The sequence below is a fragment of the Mastacembelus armatus genome, chromosome 20 (genome assembly GCF_900324485.2).
Source record: "Mastacembelus armatus chromosome 20, fMasArm1.2, whole genome shotgun sequence".
Classification (NCBI taxonomy): Eukaryota; Metazoa; Chordata; class Actinopteri; order Synbranchiformes; family Mastacembelidae; genus Mastacembelus; species Mastacembelus armatus.
Window position 1 is genome coordinate 2,818,651 of NC_046652.1, and position 21,966 is coordinate 2,840,616.

Below are 21,966 nucleotides of genomic sequence, written 5' to 3' on the forward strand. Positions count from 1 at the left end.
AGACGTCCTGGGACCCAGCTGTCCAGAGCAGAATGCAATGGAGTCACAAGGTATTTTTGTGTTTTCGGTTTGGTGCTTTGTTGAGAAAAAAAATCAGCACATTCAGTAATTCATACCTGTAAGATTCCTGACATTTCACAGATGGACACTGAAATATCTTCAAATATGAATTTCCTTTAATATTTCCTCCTGCCAACCTTAGATCACCTTAAAATCCCTTTCCTCCACGTCTCCTGCCCTCTCCCCTCAGCCTCCCTGCAGTCTTAATGAAAAAGAAATATTAAGAAGAGTTCACTGCCTGCTCTACATTAACAAATATAAACCTTGGAGCAAAGACAGAGTGGGAGACCCTGCATGGTCTCAGTGTAATATGATAAGTTGCAGGGAGCAGGCTTAGCAACACCCAGCTGTCAGTGATGAATAATGCCTGTGGTTGTGGCCACCAGGCACATAGTGGTTCTTGTGTGGTTACTGTGTTGGGGTCAGACAACAAGTAGTGCTAGGATTTCACGTGGCATCAGGAGTTATCTGCTCATCTGAAGTGACCACGTGAGATGACCAGCACTAAGGTTTCACCTGGCACCAGAGGGTAATCTTACTAACACGGAGAGTCAGATTTAAGCATGACGGTGTGGAGTGTCCCCAGATTTTAAGATAAGTGGTTTTGAAAGCCGGTGGAATCCCCTGGATCCTAGGAGATCAACAGGGAAGCAAATTTCAAGCAGGCAAGTCAGGGGTAACACAGACACCCAATATTTCTTCAGTGACCCCTCTATCAGATTGTGAATCCTGGTCACAGTGATACAGCTGACCCTAGTTCTGGCAATGAGAATCACAGTAGAAATTATCCTGATGCCAACAACATAAGTAATTAAAAAGTATTCAGATCAACAGCCACATCAGTCACATAGTCATATTTTTTAATGATTGCAATGCATGTTTAGTCGTGACTTGTGTATATTTTGTCTGAGTCATTAGCTTGATCCATATTTCACAAACTATTTTGTAGCTGTTTCAATTAAAATAATGAAAGACTTCATTAGCTGTAGATTTAATAATCTATTTTCACTTATCTTATTTCACTTATAGTCACAAAGACAGACTGATAAAATGGACAAATGGGTAATTTAATAGGATATATTCAGTGCCAGTGCCAATTATTTGGGCTATCAGCGTGTGAAGATTTAGATGTTTATGGTATCTCACAAACTAGAGCAACTTTTGTGGAACAAAAATTGACTGTAATGTTTTTTAAGCCCGGAGTCTGAAACAAAAACCATTAAGTTAAAAATTCCTCTAATCAGATGTTTAATTCATTGTGAAGCATTGCAAGGTAATACAAAGAAGAATTAAGTCAAGAGTAAATGCTTAGGTTGTTAAGCAATAAGAACTTCATTATCCACAATGCAATGAGCAGTGGTGGGAGATATGGGTATTTTTCCTTTTTTTTTACATGTAAATATTTGTAGGATGTGAACTAAGAAGGCAGTGAACCCAGCTCTGAGTAGCCATGAGTTTCGTAACATTTCCTCTGTTCACCAATCAAGAAGAGTGGTGTCTCATCATTGATGTGGTGTGCTACAACAGAGACTACTCGAGTCATGTTTTTTCTCTCTTTTCACTTTTCCATTGCCTTCTACTCTTTCCATCAGCCAGTCTTTCCATTCCCTTCTTTCTCCCTCTGAAAAGCACTGCATTAAGTCCTAATAGCATTGGAAAAGACATAGTATCCAATAACTTGGCTCTGTGCAAGTGCCATTTATCCTTCCCCTGCCTCTTAAGCAATCAAATAAATATCACTGCAACGTCATTAAGTGTGATTGGCTTGGTATTCAAAGCCTAAGCAAGAGTGGAAGAAACAGTCAGCATTGTTTTTACATGGTTTCGTGCATCCATGTATCACTCCAACATAATATCTGACAGTGTTTTATGACAACACTAAGTAGGAAAGACTGTCACTCTCAGCCTAGACAGTGATAGATGAAAACATGGATGTATGAGCAGATGAAAATGAAATTATTTTCTAATGTTTTTAATGTACATACAGAAACACACAAAACACCCATAGACAGACGTACTGTTATAGAAAAACAACATACTGTAACATACAGAAAGGCAAGTAGACATAAGCTTTCACATATTTCTGTGAACTCTCTCTCTCTCTCTCTCTCCCTCTCTCTCTCTCTCTCTCTCTCTCTCTCTCTCACACACACACACACACACAATGAATGAACAGAAAGTTACAGTCGTTTTGAAAAAAACTTTACAATAATCTCATCAGCAGGACAAACTGGACTATATAATGTACATGCTAGGATTAGTATATTGAGACCAACCTGCTGGAGTGAGAATTGAAACTGGTTAAAAGTCCGGAAGTAACCAAAGTAATAGACATCAGACTGATGTCAGCAGGGAGGATCTGTGCATTCTGTGGTTAGAGAGACCGGCCTTTTATGATTTGAGAAGAATCACTTAAGTGCCATCAGCATAGCAGTAGATATAAGTTGAATCAGTACACATAATTTTCTCTCTCTCTCTCTCTCTCTCTCTCTCTCTCTCTCACACACACACACACACACACACCCTCACACACACACACACACACACACACACAGAGGTACAAACATGCAAAAATACTCGCTCACAAAATTGAGGGTGCTGAGGCATAATAATACCATACGTGTTCAACATCATTAAGTGTGCTGGGTTATTAAACATTCCCTTACCCGACTTTCAAAATAATATGTCAACACAATCAATCAACAATGCAAACATAAGACTGTCGCTTTCTAGTGAGGTTCAGAACAAAACCAGCCAACCAACAACTTAAGGCATAAAGAAAACAAATTCATAAAAGATTTGTGCTAATGAAAAATTGATTTTTATTAGCCTGAAGATGCCTTTCATTTGCTGATAAAGGTAAAACTGATGAAAACACTACAATCTAAAACATGTGTACATGGTGTTTAACCTAGAACTGGTGGTGCTATTGTGCATACATCAACAATAGTGTGACACCAGACCCATATTAACACGCTTCAGTGAAGGAAAGGTTTAAAATTACCTTTGAGTCATTGTAGATAGGGTTATTCATGTTCACCTTATCAAGCATGTGTCTTAAATTACTGTAATAACCATCTTTAAATTAATTACTTCTTTTTAGACTAATTACTTTTCTAATTAGCTACATCAAGACTATACAGTATTATCCATTCAGTGTAGTGCTAAGGTATAATTTTCTGAATGTAATCCTAGATGTTTGGATCATATGACAACATGCTTTATGTTTATTAGCTTAGAGTTTGATTGCTAAGGTGAGAGATCAATGGATCAACATGAACATGTAGCCAGAGCTACTTAATTGACTTTCCCCTTTTCATCACCTGCCATATAGCACACAGGGAACATTTTTAGATCTCTGTCCTTCAGCTGCACAGCTGCTCTGCTCCTATATGCTGCTACTATAACAGAGCAGCAAGCAGTACTCAGACTTATACAGTGTGATAGTAGTTTAACATCTCAATGCAGTGTACACTCAAGCTAGGGATTATAAATCAGCAATAAAGCTACAAACTAAGTACAACAATGCTATGTAAAAAGCACTTGTTGCTCATTCAAAGGCTTATAACCCACTAGATGCTCTTTTATATGACAGTTTTTTTTTTAATTAAGATGTCATCTCTCCACTGAACACCGATTCATTCTCTGTCTCATGACAGCAACTTCTGCAGTGTTTCTAATCTGTCAGTCTCAAATAGCATGAATGTGTGCTGGGCTGAACAGCCACACGTAAACATCCATCTATCCATTATCTATACCTGCTTATTCCTATTTAGGGTCACAGGGACTTGTGTTACTGAAAATGGCTTTTATAAGAGTTTCTAGGGTTAGGAAAAACAACCTTTATGTAGACCCATATTAACACGTACATAATGTTTTGGAAAAAGCCATGTTGAAAATCTTTGTTGATGTTGTTGATGTGGGAGCCACAAACGAAACGGTTTCAATAGTCTGCTCAAACAGTGCTATAATAATCTCTCAGGTCATCTGAAATAAGTTACAGGGAACACTCACTGGCTGTCCTGTTGGTCTATAACAGGAGGCAGGGTGTCTTTAACGTGTAGCTACTTTTACATTTTAATGTTTCAGAGGGTGGACAGTTGGGTCGATGGTAAATGTCAGACTTTCTTCCCTCACCACACTAATTTCCCAGTAAGCATTGCAAGATGAAATGGAAGAGCAATGGAGAGAGGTAGAAAGAGTTTGTTAAAGAACACAAGCAAAAAGAGGCTATAAAGAGATGGAAAAGAGAAAAAAGCGTAGCAGCAAGGCTTAGCAACATGTATTTTTCACAGTGAGACCTTTAGCCATTTGGTTTTATAGGTATTATTGCACTCATTTATATAAAAAACATTGCTGTTGCTAAGAAGTGTCTTTCCTGTTGCTCCGACCAGCTTAGTGTAACTGACAAACAGGTCGCCTACATACTGCCCTGTGTTTTGCTGTTCAAATGAGGAAATGCACAAATATCTGAGTGAGCAAGCCTGCAAAAATACAAGAAACCAGAGAAAGCAACCGAGTGAGAGGGTCAATGAGAATGTGATGGCAGGATGGATGATGAGAGGACACTCTGGCCTTGATGCACAAGCAAATGAGGAGGTGGGAATATGTGGGTATTTATCTGGACTGTGCTACTAAAGAAGCACTAATTATAACTAAATTCAAAGTAATATAACAGCAATAAGAAGTCCAGACTACAATAATAATGTATATGAATACTATTTTTGATCACTTTTGATTTATTTGGCTCTTTGTCACTTTGCTTTCATTACTGAGAAATTACCCTTTACAAAATAAAACAGCCAATTTATCATTTGACAAGCAAAAATATGAATTTTTACAACATAACAATCCTTATAAACAAATAATTTGCAGAAATATGAAATATTAAGGACATTGATTTCACCAGCATGACTGGATAAATGTTTAATCCCACAATATAGATTTTCGATATTATATTTTAGTTAAATAATAATCTAGCTGTAGCCATTAAAAGTTAACAGTGTTTACAAACTGTCTGATAGGAAGCTAGAGGATAAGTGCTGGCTTTTATTTCCAGTATATTCATTTTTTTTCTGAATTCATGTACGCTAAACATTCAAAATAACCCCCCCTGTAAAATTATCTCCACCACCTGTCCCTTTACAGCCTGTAAAACTATAAAGCTGACACTTTCTGCATGCAGTCCATGTACTGAGAGTTAATTCAGCCTACTTGGGACTAAAAATATCCTTCAGTTACACAAATGAAAACATAAGCAAAGCTAGTGCTGCTTTGATCTTTCAGCAGTTTCAGAGGGATGCAACACGGGGATGTGGAGTATCGTCAAAACAGGATTTCATACAAACAGGCAAGTGTGTGCATCTTATTCCTTCTTCTGTGTGTGTACGGTATGTGAATGTGTATGAATGTGTATGTGCCTATGAGAAAGACACAAAACTACAGAGACCAGCAAAATAAAGTGAGAAAGACAGAGGGGAATCCCGGGCCTGTGAATCAGGCTTCTGCTTCACATCACTCAATATTTTGTCAGCTACACACACGCATTCATCAAAAGGGTCTAAGCTACAGTTACTGGGCATGCAGTCAAAACTGCAGGAAGCCAGAAGCCATTCTCCCTTTCCTAAAAGTTAACTTTATTTAATTCTCAAACTTGGTCAATAAAGATGATTCTGATTCTAAATAATTATTACTTAGTGTATCATTTACATATTAATTGCCTAATTTGTTTAATATGACATATTACTCTATTTACCATCTATTCTGCCTCAGTAACTTTCCTCTCTGTGCGTAGCAGTGTGTAAAAGCAATTGCATCTCAGAACACTGGGCCATTTGAGCATTTGCACCCTGGTGGAGAATGATGTTGATTGGCAGGTCCTGATGGACTGATAGCATGCAGGGAAATGAAGTAATAAAGCTATAAGAATAAACCCACTCTACCTATTCACCCTATTACTGTCACTAACAGAGCTCTGTGTGTCTATCACTCTTGATAAGATGAGTGCTGTGTCAGGTGAGTCCAGCTGGCATTGAGGCAGTCTCGTCAGATTTTATGGAACAGTTGCAAAGCATAGCAACTGGCTTTGGTAGTGAGAGAGGCAACTGCTTGCACTCTCTTGCCAACAAGTCATCATACAGCATTCATCTAAAAACAGATGCATTTGTCCTATACCTCTGCCTAAGACACCTTTCCTCTCTATACTAAAACTTAATCAGTAGAGTTTTATGACAGTCAACACTGACACTTGTGCTGAAATTATTTCAGGGATATTTTAACCAATCTTTAAAAAAAAACTATTTTACCTTAGTGTATGGTCCAATATGGTCAGAAAAGGAGGTGTGTGCTCAATTGCACAAGACACCCCAATAACTGTAGGCTGCAACAAGGCAAGAATACTCAGAAAAAGGCAGGCACACTTAGCTGGCTATGCAACACAGACTATTGCATAAGCTGATGATCTGAGCTTTTTCTGAATTCTGTTTTACAGAAACCAGCATATCAACGTGCTGCACAGCTGCCACGGCTGTTGCTTGTCCCTCTTTGTATTTGTGCAGGCTGAGTGCCTTTAGCTACTGTATTTCAGCTTAATTGGCTACAAGCAAACCTGACATGAATAATTTCAATGACCATTATGGAGTATGGGAAATTTGCACAAAATACAAAAACAAATAAAATAAATTTACCAATTTAACCAATACATATATAATAACAAGACCAGGTGTAGAAATATACTCTGAGATAAGCTCTTCAGAAAACCTATTCTTTTGAAGGAAACACATCAGCACTGGATATAAAACATACTTACAGCTGATGTTGGCTTTGATGGCAGACTTCTATAAATGTTAATGCGTGGTTGCCTTCTCAAGGGAAACATTAGAAACTGCAAGTGCTTTATTTTGAACTTGAGAAATTTTTAAAATCTGATATAGGTTGTGTGTGAGAAAGCACAGCACCCTGTGGCATACACATATGGAAGGGATACCCCTATTCAAATTACACTCCAGGTTTCCACATGTGCAGTTTCCACTGTGGGTTTTCCAAAACACTTTGAATATTCTTCTCTCTCCCTCTTTCATCCACACATACACACAGACACACACACACACACACACACACACACAAACTGAACTCGAGAGAGAAAAGAGAGAGAAATTTTACATATCGTACATATGCATATTCAAATTAGCCTGGAGTGAAAAAAAAACAAAAGACTCAGAATAATAAAAATGCAGGAAGAGCTGCTCTGAAACTGCATACTGATACTTCTCTGTCAGACAACTGCATATACAGCAGCACACTGTAGGCTATAAAACTGAGACAGGACAGCAGAAAGAGAACATGGCATGGTTGTTGGTGCCAGACGGGCTGGTCTGCTGATCTCCTGTGATTTTCATGCACAACCATCTCTAAGGTTTACAGAGAATGGTCCAAAAAAAGGAAAATATCCATTGAATCTATGTCACGAAGAATTAAGCTAGTTCTGAAGGCAAAAGGGGCCCAACCCGGTATTAGCAAGGTGTACCTAATAAAGTGGCCAATGAGTGCCTACAAGGGAGGGGCGTGTCTGATGACCAACAAACTACAGTAGAACAATGAAAATGGTACCACATGGTAGCCTTTTGAAATGACACAGATTATGGTTAACCTCTGTTATCTGAATCGTGGTATAAAGGACTGAGGGTGTTGACTTGACTTAACTTGGCTTGACATTGAACACCGTGTCACAGTGCAGGTTGTAGGTACTAATTACTAATTAATTAAACCGTGAAACACGCAGTGATTAAGAAGTCACTAGTGTGATTACTGATCACACCAAAACCATTTCATTCCATGGTGTTCACACATATTGTTTAAGGGCTTGGGACAGACCATGGTCTAAGTGATAAGCCACAGACACAAACTACATAGTGTTTTATCTGTTGTTTCCCATCATGAATATTATTTGTATATGCAAATAACTTTATGAAATTTGGCTCCCTATACTTAGCATTAGTACTAACTATTATTTCATTCCATGAAGCACACATCATTATTTCACACTACACCCTACCTAGACTATGTGTTACTGTAGCTGCCCAGACATCTTCGATGTTTTGGTGGTTTTACTGAGTCCGTTGACCTTTACTTTGTGGATTTATCTGTACACGCATGCAGAGCAGCCTGGTGAGTAATAGGGTTGACACACAATAAACCATAATCACACTTTAATGTGCCATGATTCATTAATTGGGTGTCGAATAAGGCGGGAAATACACACACTGCAGATACACACATTTATCCACACATCCAGGACTCACAAACTGAAAGATCAGAACTGGAGGCTTGTGTAATTTAATCATGATGCTCCTAGATTAGCTTTAATTCTCTGTTAATTAAAACTTTCAACTCAGTCCTAGTGAATTTATCAAGTTCAAGTCCAAATTTTTTATATAGCCAAATATCACGAATCATACTTAAATTGGGTAAAAAAACAAAAACAAAGCACCAAAGCATTAAAACGAGGACAGAGAGAAGGCAGAGAAAGGTACACAGTTTGGATGCTTATGTGCTTGAGGAAATAAATGAACAGAAAGTTACAGTCGTTTTGAAAAAAACTTTACAATAATCTCATCAGCAGGACAAACTGGACTATATAATGTACATGCTAGGATTAGTATATTGAGACCAACCTGCTGGAGTGAGAATTGAAACTGGTTAAAAGTCCGGAAGTAACCAAAGTAAAAGACATCAGACTGATGTCAGCAGGGAGGATCTGTGCATTCTGTGGTTAGAGAGACCGGCCTTTTATGATTTGAGAAGAATCACTTAAGTGTCATCAGCATAGCAGTAGATATAAGTTGAATCAGTACACATAATTTGGCCAAGAGGGGAAATAATATAAACTTATAAATAAATATACAAAGATAAAAAGAGGAAGACTAAGAACTAAGTCCTGAATCACACTGCATTTCAAGCTAAAAAAAATATTATTATACCAAGCATACTGTGTTCTTTCAGATAAGACTTTAAGAACATGTGAGCTAGACCAGAGATAATAAATCTGCAGGTTGACACACAAACTAGATGAGTTTCAATGGGGACGGTTTTACTTAAAGGATAACAGGACTTAGGTGAATACTGGAGTCATCTATAATTAAAATCTCATCAAGATAAGTTACAATTTCTGAGATGAATCCTTGGAATTCTTCTAGAAACTGTGAATAAGGGCCAGGTGGTCTGTAGAGCACCTCTTTGTTCTAACACTACTTTGTTTAGTATGTCAAGCAATATCGTCAAGAGCTAAACAGGGCTGCAACAGGCTCCTGATGAGAAGCAGAAAAGCAAGACACTAAGAAGAGTGAAGATACTAAACAGAAACAAAGAAGACAGCAGTTGTTGAGCTTCTGGAAAATCACAGAAAGCAGAGTCTTAGGATGCGAAAATGAATATTTTATATTATATTGTATTACAGAGTGTATTGTATACTGCTAAAGCTTTTAATCTTCTTTTCCAGTTGTCCAGATTTACTTTCTTTCTCCTTTCCACCTCTCATGTTACATCAACATGTATCAAAGTTCACGTTCATGCCATTGTCTTGTTCATTTGTGCTGCTCAAACAGGAAAAAGCTCTGCCTCTCTGTTTTGAAAAAGGAGTCTTTCCTTCGGTTCAAAAACTTAATGCAACTTGTTGTGTGGGTGACAGCTGATAGCATTAATTTGTGTGTGTGTGTGTGTGTGTGTGTGTGTTAGGTGATCTTAGCTGAAGGTGGGATCATCCACAGTCATCAGCATAAAGTGCTAACCTCTCCTGAGAGGCTGCAGGTCTCTAAGTGCTTTGCTTAGCTACCGCTGCTAGGCAATCAAGCGTTCCCCTGGTCGCACAAGACAGCCTGGTCCTCAGAGCCCACTGCTTTTTCACAGCACAGTGCTGTTAAAACACTCATATTGTCAGTTAGAAACCTGATAGTCTTTAGGATCAATAACACACCAAAGCTGTCTTTCCATAATGCCTGGGGTCGTTATTGGTTTGCAGTCTCACAAGCTGCAAAAACTAATGCTTATGTCTGCAATAAACGTGGTGATTTTCCTGACTTTGCCAGAATTTTGAATTTTATGGCAAAAAACTGCTAATCAGTTGTCTATTATGCTTTACTTTCTTGTAACCAGATGGCCTATAATTTAATTTAGAGGAATGGATGTTTTATGTCACAGACTCCTAAAAACTCTTAAAGTCAGCCATGTATCCGGATATAGGCAGCAATAGGAGTAAAACCTGATTAAAGCCATTCCCAAAATACAAGTATATCCTAGAAGTAAATGTGAAACTATTCACCATGAATGGTTAACCACTGTCCCGTATTGTGTGAAATATTGTGACATTCAAGCAGCTTAGCTGTTCTGGGAATAAAGACCTGGACTGTCATGTATGAAATGCTGACTCTAATTTCAGTGCTACCCCAAAAAGGGAGCTGGCTGTTTTAAAGAGCTGAGATAAAGTAAAGAACGCACAGTTGTTGACGCAGCTGCTCCTGTCTCTGTGACTTTTTCTCAGTCACTATAGTCACAGGCTACACTGTGCGACCTGTCAGAGCATAGGAAATGTGGAAGACTAAAGCGGAAACATTTTTGCCGAAGGCCATACAATGTAAAAAACAAACAAACAAACAAAAAAACGATGATCATATAGTCTGAGTGTTTTATTGGTATGTTTTCTGTTTCTGATCAATTTGTATCTATCCCTGTTAGGTAAATCTGATCACATTGAAATAAAAGTGTGATCTAAGCTTTATCTCCTTTAAATAAAGTTAGAACAAGTGAAAGTGACTTATATGGCCAAGTATGGTGACCCATACTCGGAATTTGTGCTCTGCATTTAACCCACCCAAGTGCACACACACAGAAGTGAACACACACACACACACCGTGCACACACACCCGGAGCAGTGGGCAGCCAATGCTGCGGCGCCCGGGGAGCAGTTGGGGGTCTGGTGCCTTGCTCAAGGGTCTCACCTCAGTCGTGGTATTGAAGGTGGACAGGGCGCTGGCTATTCACTCTGTGCCACCGACAATTCCTGCTGGACCTGAGACTCGAACCTCTCTAGTATGTTTATCTCTTTCCAACAGAACAAAGACACCTTTGCTCTCCTGCTTCTCCCTTTAACCCCTCCTAAGTCCCCAACATATTTCCCTGTGGAAATATGGCCTTACAGCAACACAGCACAGTTGTGACATTCTGGCAGTAAGGGGGTTCAAAGCCTTACTGGGAACACCCAGCTAGAACAGTAGCCCATTCAGTACCAAAAAACGTCTAAATGAACAGTGTTTGTGGGCATGTTTCCTATCGCAATTTACCTGGAGAGCATGATTGATTAAGCTGGAGAGCAATTGGAGTTGGACAATTGGGTGTGAAAACAAGAAAGGGGATCCATCATCATGAAGGCTCAAGACCAAGCTTGGTACTAGATAAACGAGCTCAGAAGAAGCATGTGTGGATAGATACTGAGTGTATATGTGTGTGTATGCATGTATTCTCTGTATGCGTGCATGTGTTCGTCGCAGCTACACAGTCCAATTAAAACAGACAGACTCCTGCGCACTGCATTGCTCTTCGAGATCAAGTGAAAATGCTTTTCTTTTTTTCGTCTTAGTCTTTGTGAGAGGAGGGAAGGGAGGGGGCAAGAGGAGATGGCATAGTGTTTCCTCCCTCTGTGCATTATGGATGAGGCGTGTCACCAGTGTTCGATCAGTGGCTCTCCAGTGGCTTTGAGGTGGCCTTCTGGGATTACCTAAGACTCTGTATGAGTGTGTGTGACTATGATTGAGAGAAAGGAGTCACCAGCGTCACACCTCCTCACCACACATAGATAACAAACACCCTTAAATTTATTCGCTATATTTAAGATGCCAATAAATGTGAGCTCTCATTTGCAATAAGAGCTCCAAATCATTGATTTGTATTCAACAGCTACAATGTTTTGATAGTTACCGCCTTAGGCGACAGTATAAACCATTTTGATCACTGACACTTTCAATCCAGTCAAAACCATTGATTACTGTGACACCATGGCAAGAGGACAAACAGAACTCCACATTCAGAGAGAAGCACAGGCCTGTTGTTTGTAGTGTATGTGTTTATATAGTTGCATGTATTGTCACACTCACATTTTAACACACTTCAGTCTGCTCAAGTCTCATGGCTTCCTATCATCTATTGTCTGCATGAAGAATGCACCATAACATAGGTTTTTCCTGGATATTCAACAAGCATTTATGAGACCAGAGGCACCAAGAAAGGTCAAGCTTTCACTAAAATATACCTGCATATACACACCAGTGTGTCTCCCATATGTAATCAGCAGTGGCATATTGCACTGCAAAATTATGATCACTAAAATTACACAGGGTTCATTAATATTCATGGAAAACTGTAACCATCGTGACTTGTGCACAGTCGACTGCTGACAGACCCACTCACTGAGGTGAGCACCCCAGATTCAGGGCTGTAGTGGAGACTAAACCCATGAAACCCTGTCTACCCATCTCTCACATTATGAAGTACTGAAGTACACAGACTCTATAGTTGTTAATGCGCTAAATCTCTGCTGCCTTTTCCAGCTTCTTCCACAAATTCTAGGACAGTTTGTTTTTAGACCATCCCCACTTCAAGAACACAGTATCCTGGCAACGATGAATCCACCTCCCATTCATGCTATGCAGGACTTAAAACAAATGCACCATTCATACTGAAGATTACAAACCATAAACACTGCAGGGACCACTTTCGTTTGGTAGAGAATGTGACCATCTATCCATCCATTATCTATACCTGCTTATTCTTATTTAGGGTCCTAGCTCTCTTTGGGTGAAAGGCAGGGGTACACCTGGGGGAATAAGTGGGTATAGATAATGGATTGATAAAACCACTCAGTGTCCATGTGCTATTCACGAGCAGCATCAGCTGATGTGAGCCATGCCTCACAAAAAAGAAATCTCAGGAGACCTTCAATCAAAAGTTGCTGACTTGCATATAAAGGGCTACAGAGTAACCTCAAAGACTTCATCAGACTACAGTTAGACATGGTGTGTTTAAATTGAGATGATTTGGTACTGTGGCTACTTTCCATAGAAATGGGTGACCAGCAGGCTCGAAGCAGAATGAATGAGGTAAAAAAGAGCCCTAAAGAGTTGAAGGATTTATTGGAGCTGGTCAACATCTGTTTATGAGTCAAACATTTGCAAAACATTGAACAGGCATGTTATCTATGGCAGGACACCACAGAGGAAGACGTCGCTCTCCAAAGAAAAAAGCAGCACAGCTGAAGTTTGCCAAAGACCACCTTGACACTCCACAACACAACACTACTGGGAAAATGTCTTGTGGACAGATGAAACAAACGTAGAAGTGTTTAAGAAGAGCACACAGCACAACATATGGTGTAAAAAGAAAACCATGTACCAACATGAAAACATCATGTCAACAGAACTTTGAAGTAAACCCATCACAGAATGTCTTCATTACTTTTTCCACCATCATTTTTATGTTTTATGGGTGTGTTAAATAAAGACATAAAAGAACATGACTGTGTTTTATCATTTTTGAAATATTGTGCTTGTTGATATTTGTGACTTTGGTGGGGACCGGATGACATTTCATGAGCAATTTATGCAGAAAACCAGGAAATTGCAAATCGTGCCATTGCTTTTTTTTGCAACTCTCTAATTACTGGAGACACTGAGAATAATACAAGCATTCTCAAAATCCACTATACACATCCCCGGTCCAACAGAATAAATGATCAACTCTGGCAGCCAACACAATAACGCCATAAGCTTGTAAATCAAACCAGTTTATGTTGTGAGACAGTATAGTGAAAATGTGATGCCAGAAAGCTAATGAACTTCAGTATGGCCTTAAGAAAAGAACCTGACCCCATTTGCTTCTGGGGCTGTGAATAGCAAACAGCTCACACTGGTTCCAGAGCCTTACAGGCATTAAATATTGTTGCTTCCAAATCCTTTAAAACTGTGCTGTGAGCATGGTGGTCTCTAGTTAACATAACCAGTGGGAACAATTCTGCAAGTCATTGTGTTGGGTTTTAGCTTCTTACAAGTGCATTTTTTATTGTTGGTGTGCATGTGTGTGGGCTGATATAACTACTGTGGGGACATAAATCTGTTTGCAGTCACTTTTTGGAGAACTCAATGTCCTCATGTCAATAGAATGTCCCCTGAAGTGACTGAAAGACAACCATGAGTGTGTATGTATGCCTGGCATGTTGACCAAAACCCATTTTCACACTATTTACTATGACACTGTGGGGACTCTTGCGGGTCACCACCATGTAAATCATTTAATTTTAAAGAGACAACTTGGTTTAAGGTTAGGGTAAGTCTCCAGAAAATGAATGTAAGTCAAAGTCCCCATGTGGAATGAAAACAAATCTGTATGTGTTTGGGAGTGTTTGTGTATGTGTGCACATCTGGAATATAAACAGTGGGGAGTGAAATGTGCAGGGTTCAATTGGTGAAGTGCTCACCAGAAGTATCAGAGAAAGAAGAGACAGCTGGTGCCATCTGGCTGTTTTTCCCTTTACTTCCTTCTTTCACTACCAGCAATACTTTGTTTCTGCCACATTATTTGTTGTTTTTTCCTCACTTTTTAGAGCTATCTCTCCTCCTGTCTCTCCCTTATCCCTCCTCCTGTTGCTCTGGTGTCTGTCTACAGGTGGAAAATGTCCAGCCTTTGGCTGTAGCCCAGCGAGTTGCAGATTTTATTACCATGGCAGTTTTTATCACCATAAAAGCTGTGTAGTGTTAGAGAGACCAGCGTCCAGTTACCTGGTCCCGGTCCAGTTGGCATGTGGGTAAACACAAATACACAAGTACAACAGCTTCCCTCATTTACTTCACCTAAAGCGAAAGATACTGTGGAGAGTACTTAGAGTCAGGACTGCTAAAAATGCTGCCAATTTATTTTTGAAAATGTTTTGTTTTTTAAATTTAGTTTGATACATTAGAATTTTCAGTATTTGCTACATTTGGTTTATGAAAGCACTGAAAGGTACATTACTAAACAGTAATCAGGTTGCTCACACATAAGGTCTGACACAAACATGAGCCAAATATACTGTTCACAGCACACAGATGCTGAGGCCAACTAAGAAACTAGTAATAGTAAGAAAACCACCTAAACACCTAAAAGTTTCACACATAAAAACACTCAAATGCATTCATGTATCTTCCCTAGTACTCTTACCATCACAACTAACATAACACCGCAACCAACACTGGATACTGCATAGTCTCCCAACATCTTAGACCAATTACTTGCTTCCTACAAATACAACATAGATATATCTCATTTTTGTTTCAGTCCATTTACACATTTCTATATATTCATTACTGCCTGCTCTTACTTTTATGTAAATAATAGAAACACTTTTCTTCCTAAAGTGTACACATCCTCTTGTACATTCACACAGCCACCTCTCAAATCACTGCAACACGTGTTTTTTTTTTTTTCTTACCATCTTTGCGGTAAAGGTTGATCTCCACTTTCCTCTCTTCTGATCCCAGCAGTGCTTGCGCCATCTGAGCAATAGCCAGTCGTTTGGTGTCAGGTCCATACAGGAAGTTACATGTGCAAGGTTTCTGCATGATCTCCGCACGCGAGTAGCCACACATGTGGCAGAAACCATCATTGCAGAAGATGATGGCACAGTTCTCCACTCTTGCATTGGCGATGAGAAACTTCCGGCCTGTGGGTAGAGTGAGAAAGTTTTATTTACACTACAGTTTCTGCCAGGACAGCAGCAATAACTAATCAATAGACACACTATATATATATATATATATATATATATATATATATATATTAGTTTTTTAATGGTTTGCGTTTGAATTAGAAAGTGAATTGCTACATGTTTATTGCTGGTTTTATAAAAATAATAAACCCATAATACATTTAAGTGTTCATAATTACTTTAATAGTTTGCTTAATAACACTTTAATAACCTAAAATTATAAATATAATAACAAGAAAAACAGGTTGTGCCCAAAGGTGTAGTTGGTGCATATGGACAGTGGGAAAATGTCCCTACCAATACTGTGGGAAAGTAAAAATGCATCTACCAGTAATTAAATCATTTGCATTATCTTTGGAGGGAAGTCATTTTAGATTGTTTCTGCATGGCATCCCTGGCATTTGATTGGTTGAAAAAAGCTATCTACCTTCACACTGTAAAAAATGAATATCAACTCATGTTAACTATGTTAGCTAATGCTAATTAGCAGTCTAACACACTTAAATCCATCTGTTAACGCACCTGCAAAACAAACACACACAGTGGGATGGGATGGGGGAATCAAACCTAACCAACCAAATCAACTGCCTTGGTTACGCTCATTTCCACTTGTATTTGAATACAAATACAAAAAACCATCTGGCCACCACCAGTGGAAACTAAATTTAATATGCATTCAAATAGTGGTCAGAAGTTCAGATTCCATTCAGGGAAAAGCATTTTATTTATCAAAGCAGCAATACCATATTATACGGGATGAGTGACAACTCCATTGTCCCTACCTTTTCTGTCATCTAAATTGTTTTTTTCTCTGAGATGTCATTGTGTTGTGTGAAGAAATCTTACTGTGTTTTCTTGTAAAAAGTAATTGTTATGCAACTCAGGACCACCATTGTGTCTGTATATGTATCTTCTGTGATTCACCTAAATTCTTAAACTTAAAAGTGAGTGTGCCCAATGATTTTTATGTGTTTATACTGTGGTTGTATTCAAACATGTTAACATGCAGCTGCAACCTTGGAAGCTCTGACTCCCACAAAGCTCTGATGTACGTCTCTCTCTAAACCACTTACTGCAGAAGAAGCCATTTAGTTCAATGGCCTCTGTTCATTGTCAAAGGATGATCTTGATGCACTCAAAGGTTTGTTGTTCACACACATATATCCTTTCTATGCACTGTGCCAATGAAATGTATATACAACTGCAAGTCTCCAGTTTTGTATGTGCTGAATCTCTTGTATTTTTTATGGGAACACATACAAACAGCACATGTATAAGCATAAGGCCTTTGTGGACATGCCACAGTGTGGCTGTCTGTCAGGCTGATAGATGGTCTCCATTACATTTCTTTTTCTTCCTGCATTTAGTTATACATAACACAGAGCTCAACAATGAGGAGCCCTGCACTAATAGCAATGTGAGACAGCAGGACAGCAGCTGTATGAAAATGAATAAATGGATGGAATTGGGTTGGTTGTGTAAAAAGAGTTTGGGAAGAAGGAAAAGCACAGCAACGTTGCTAAAATAGCCATAATAGAAAGAAGCAAGATAATAAATGGAGGAAGGTTTGGACAAAAAATGAATGAAGAGGTGAGGAGGAGGAGAAATGATCTGTCCAGTGATAGAAGGATCTGACCATATTTCTCTGCAATTAGGCTACATCAAATAAATGAACCGATGAGCAATTTCACATTTCCTAGGCTTTGTCAGAACATTTAACTCTATGGCTGCTAATTCAGTTTGATTAAATTTAAAAACAACTTTATTTAAACATATGAAGACAATATATGTAGCAGCTTTGCCACCCAGACTCCACCCAGTATCACAAAATATGTCACTGTTAATCACAAATTACAATGAATTTTAAAATGGGAAGTATAAAGCTGAATGTGGTATTAATTAAAAATGTACAACCAAAACACACAAAATTCATATATAATGTTATCACAATATTGACTATAGGCCATTATTTTCATGTTACTACCTTGTACCTATTATATATCTGCACATTTTGATGTTCTTAGAGCAAACAGTACGGACAGCTCTAGTAAAATTAATAAGGGATGTAAATAAACAGCAGATGGGAACAATCTCATTTTATCATCTCTCCTATTTTGGCAATGCAGGAAAGTTTAATCATTGCTGTTGTTATTAATAGTGTATGCAGACCCACTATGCAACAAGAAGATGGCTAATGTAAAAGTACAGTTTAAATATGATTAGAAGTGCAAGCTCAATGCAAACACTGGACAAGCTTATATGTGAGAAGCATTGCACACAACATATCACAACAACTTTGACCATGTATAGAGGCCAGTTACTCCATTCAAAGTGTAATTACTCATTATGCTCCAATAAACCCTAGTCCTAGTGTTTCCTAGAGCAGCAACTTTGTCAACATTTCCTGCACCATTAGATGGATGAGACTGAGATAGAGTGAGACTTTTAGCAGGTAGAAAGATTTCTGCTCAAAGTGAAACATTGTCTGATTCCGACTGCTAAAGATTTCAACAAAGATAACAGTCACTCAGAGAGTCTCCAAACACGTTTTAAAGCCACTAACAAGGCCACATTTCAAGAAATGCATGTGCATTCTAATGAGAACAAACTCTTTAAGGTAAACTATTTTTCAGTAGGGCACTGTGGATAGAAGGTTTTCATCAGAGGACATTTTGTTAAGAGTTTGAACATTTTTAGGTGACATAAATAACTTTAATTTTTCAAGATTCAAGATTATTGTGCAGTGAACAAGCCAAGCTGATCCTTAATGCAAGTCTCAAAACAACAGCTTGATACTTTTGGTAATTTCATTCCATGTAGGGAGATCTTCACAAAGGCTACTGGTGATAAATCTTCCTCAAGGACCTTAGGCTGTGAAAAGGAAAGAGTACCTTATTGCTCCAGCAGACTCAGAGATTCTGTTCCTGTAATTGCTTCAGTATGTCAGACTTTAGACCTTGATCACAGTGTACCTAAAACACAGAGCCAACTCCTGGGAAACTGGATTTAAAATGTTGAAGGGTGAAGGATGATCACCGTACTTTTTCAATGTGTTTCTGATGTTCAGGTTGGGCCTGGCATCAGAAAAGTGCAGAACCAGGTAATATTGGATATGAGAATACTGACAATAGCTTGACTTGACAAATCAAAGCTTCATAATTAATCTCAGTTGATTTGAAATGAAGCCCAGTTGCTTGATACGTGTTCTGAGCTGCACATTCAATCCTTCAATCGAGACAGGTGCTGGATGAAAATATAATGAATACACTGCAATAACCCAGGGTGAGAACTCTTATACAGACCTTTGCAATACATCAGGCTGTGCCATCATAAACCTATAGGACCAGTGGGATTGAATAGGATAGATCACAGAGCGTGATTCACTTATCATCTAATCAATACAATCTGTCAAAAATTGTTATATGTTTTAAAATATCAATGAAATATAATAAAACTTTCAAATGTGGCCTCTGACAGGTGATACGATAGAAACAGGACTGAGGGTAGCCAACCTTGCATTCCTTAGAGAAAAGGAAATCTGAAATAAAAATTTAAGGTGTAACCTGCCAAAAATCAGTTGGGAATCCCTCGTCCATATACTATATGAGAAAGTTATTATTGTAATATATTTTTTTACTCTGCTATGAGAAGAAGACAGGTTTCAGACACAAATCATAATAGTGCTGTATAACTGTCGTTTTTGCATCTATAAAATATGATGCATTGCCTCCACCAGCCAAACTCTCCAACCACTTTTCTCTACCTCCATCAATTAAGCAGACCTGTGTTATTAGATGCATGAGTTCTCTGAAATTACAAGCTGTTTTCTGACATAATCAGGCTCAACCTTCCTCCTAAATAATTTCCGTGAGAATGGCAGTGTGATGTCCAGTGGGTATGCTCACTGCATTTTAATACATATGCATGAAATATTTCCACCTGCCTAGTCCTGAGTACAGATCCAATGCATCTACCTCAGTATGTCTTCTCTGAGGCAGGTTGTTTTGCAGCACCACTTTCTGTAGCTGAACAATCACAATCTCCTGCTTATGCTTCTATCTCGCTTCTCTAATAAATGAAAGGAATTAAACTAAACAAAGAAACCACACTGAGGCTTCATGTCTTTATTATGAAAATACCACAGCACAGGAATTATCTGGATTGAAGTTATGTGATGATAGTGCTGGCTGAGTGGGGACTGAGCTGGAATGAATGAAAGCTATAGTAACAACCAAATAAAAAGAGGTAAAGTGTTGGCTAAATATTTAGGTGTTATTTGAGAGCAAATCCATTTTTCCTAGCAAGAATGTGATAAATGTTAGAGGTCATGGTTCTAAAATACCTTCTCTAGCTGCTCCAAGAATAGCCATAAAAGAGAGATGGATGTATTAATATCCAGTGCTTTAAACTTTGAGATCATAAAGGAGGCGCATGAGAAAGAAGGGCCATGTAAAAGGAAATACTGACTAACAAGATAATATTTTTGTGATTACCAATGCACCAACTGACAGTATCAAAATATTGATTTGTGCATGTGATTTGAATGTAGTTTTAAACTCAAATATATGTACTGCTAGAAAAAAAAAGTTATTGTTTAATGTGTTGAGAACGTCATTTACTTGAGAGTAGGTTACTTTCCAATCACTGCCCTGTGCACATTAATTCATAATATGATCCAGAATTTAAGAGTTTTAGCAAAATGAATTTTTATATTGAAACCAAACATCTATTTTTATATTTACACATCAGGGGTGTGTGCAAAGAAACACAGTGATTGATGTACTGCTTGGATAATACCTGGACAAACAAACCAGGAAGTATTTAGAAACAATCCGATACTATCACTAAGCCAGATACCTCATTATAGTGTCCTGTCTCTGCTTTATTAACTGTGTGGTTCAGATCTTATGCTCTTATGTCCAGCTCCATTTGTGGAACATACCTTGATAAAACAATACCTTGGCTGCACCTTGTTAACTGTGATGATAAAGAAACTGGGGGTCATATTTGATTATCTTGTGAAAGGAAGCTTCTTTCAGCCGCAGATTCTAGCCAAGGTTAAGTCCTTCCTCTCCCATAGTGATACTGAGAAGGTCATTCATGCTTTCATGAGCTCTCGGCTAGATTACTGTAATGCTCTCTATGTTGGAATCAATCAATTTTTACTTTCTTGTCTCCAACTTGAACAAAATGCTGCTGCTCATTTAAACTTATCCACACGTAAGTGTATAACCCCAGTTCATTTTAGGATAGATTTTAAACTTCTGATGTTTGTTTTTAAAGATTAAATCGCACTGACTCCCTCTACTTGTGCTTGCTCTACTGACTTCGATTAACCTTTAGCAACATCAGAAGTCTAGCGTTGCCTTTACTTTTCCCACCATCACTTTGTACATTTATGTAAAGAATAAATAAAGACATGAAAGATCAAGACTGTGTATTTTACCTGTTTAGAAATACAGTTTTTTGATATTTGTGACTTTGGTGAAGATCAGATCACATATGATGACCAGTTTATTCAGAAAACCATAAACCTGCAGACTGGGCCATTTCTTTTTCCTGCAACTGTATGTCATGAACAATGTCAGCAGTTAGTAGAAAATATGTGTGCCCCAATTATTTGTCACTCTACTTATATTAAAATATACTCAAATGAGCAGATGTATTGCATTACTCTCTCTGACTTACTTAGTATAAGATGTAGAATTCATCACTGGGAAGATGCTAGTCCACGACACTTATTGATTATCTATTGTAGCTAATCAATAGATAACTCCTGTATCTGCAGCTAACTCTTTGTGCAGCATGTTGATTTGCAGGAACTGTTTCACTGCTACAATTATTATCATCTTGGTATGAGTGCTGAGGCTGCAGCTAAATGACTTATGGATGTTATAGTGACAGGCTGTGGGTATTGTAGCAAGACCCAACACAGTGTGACCCTGTGTTACAAATACAGAAACACAGCATGTACCTCACAAACTGATAAATAAAAGGCTTCTAATCAAGGAGAACAGACAAAATAGACTCATCCAGCATAACAGTATCTCAGTACTTCCAGACAGACCTACTTTTATCTATTTGCATACATCATCACATTATGAACATAAAAATATAAATA

The 21,966-nt window shown here is 38.4% G+C and overlaps 1 protein-coding gene across 1 annotated transcript in view; it reads right to left on the minus strand.

Annotated features, from left to right (window-relative positions):
- The window catches only part of kcnh2b (potassium voltage-gated channel, subfamily H (eag-related), member 2b), a 169,517-nt gene that overhangs the window by 130,315 nt on the left and 17,236 nt on the right, over window positions 1-21,966 (minus strand). Inside the window, exon 2 of the mRNA XM_026292651.1 lies at window positions 15,570-15,800. Coding sequence (XP_026148436.1) covers window positions 15,570-15,800 — 231 coding nt within the window. The remainder of the gene's footprint in view (window positions 1-15,569; window positions 15,801-21,966) is intronic.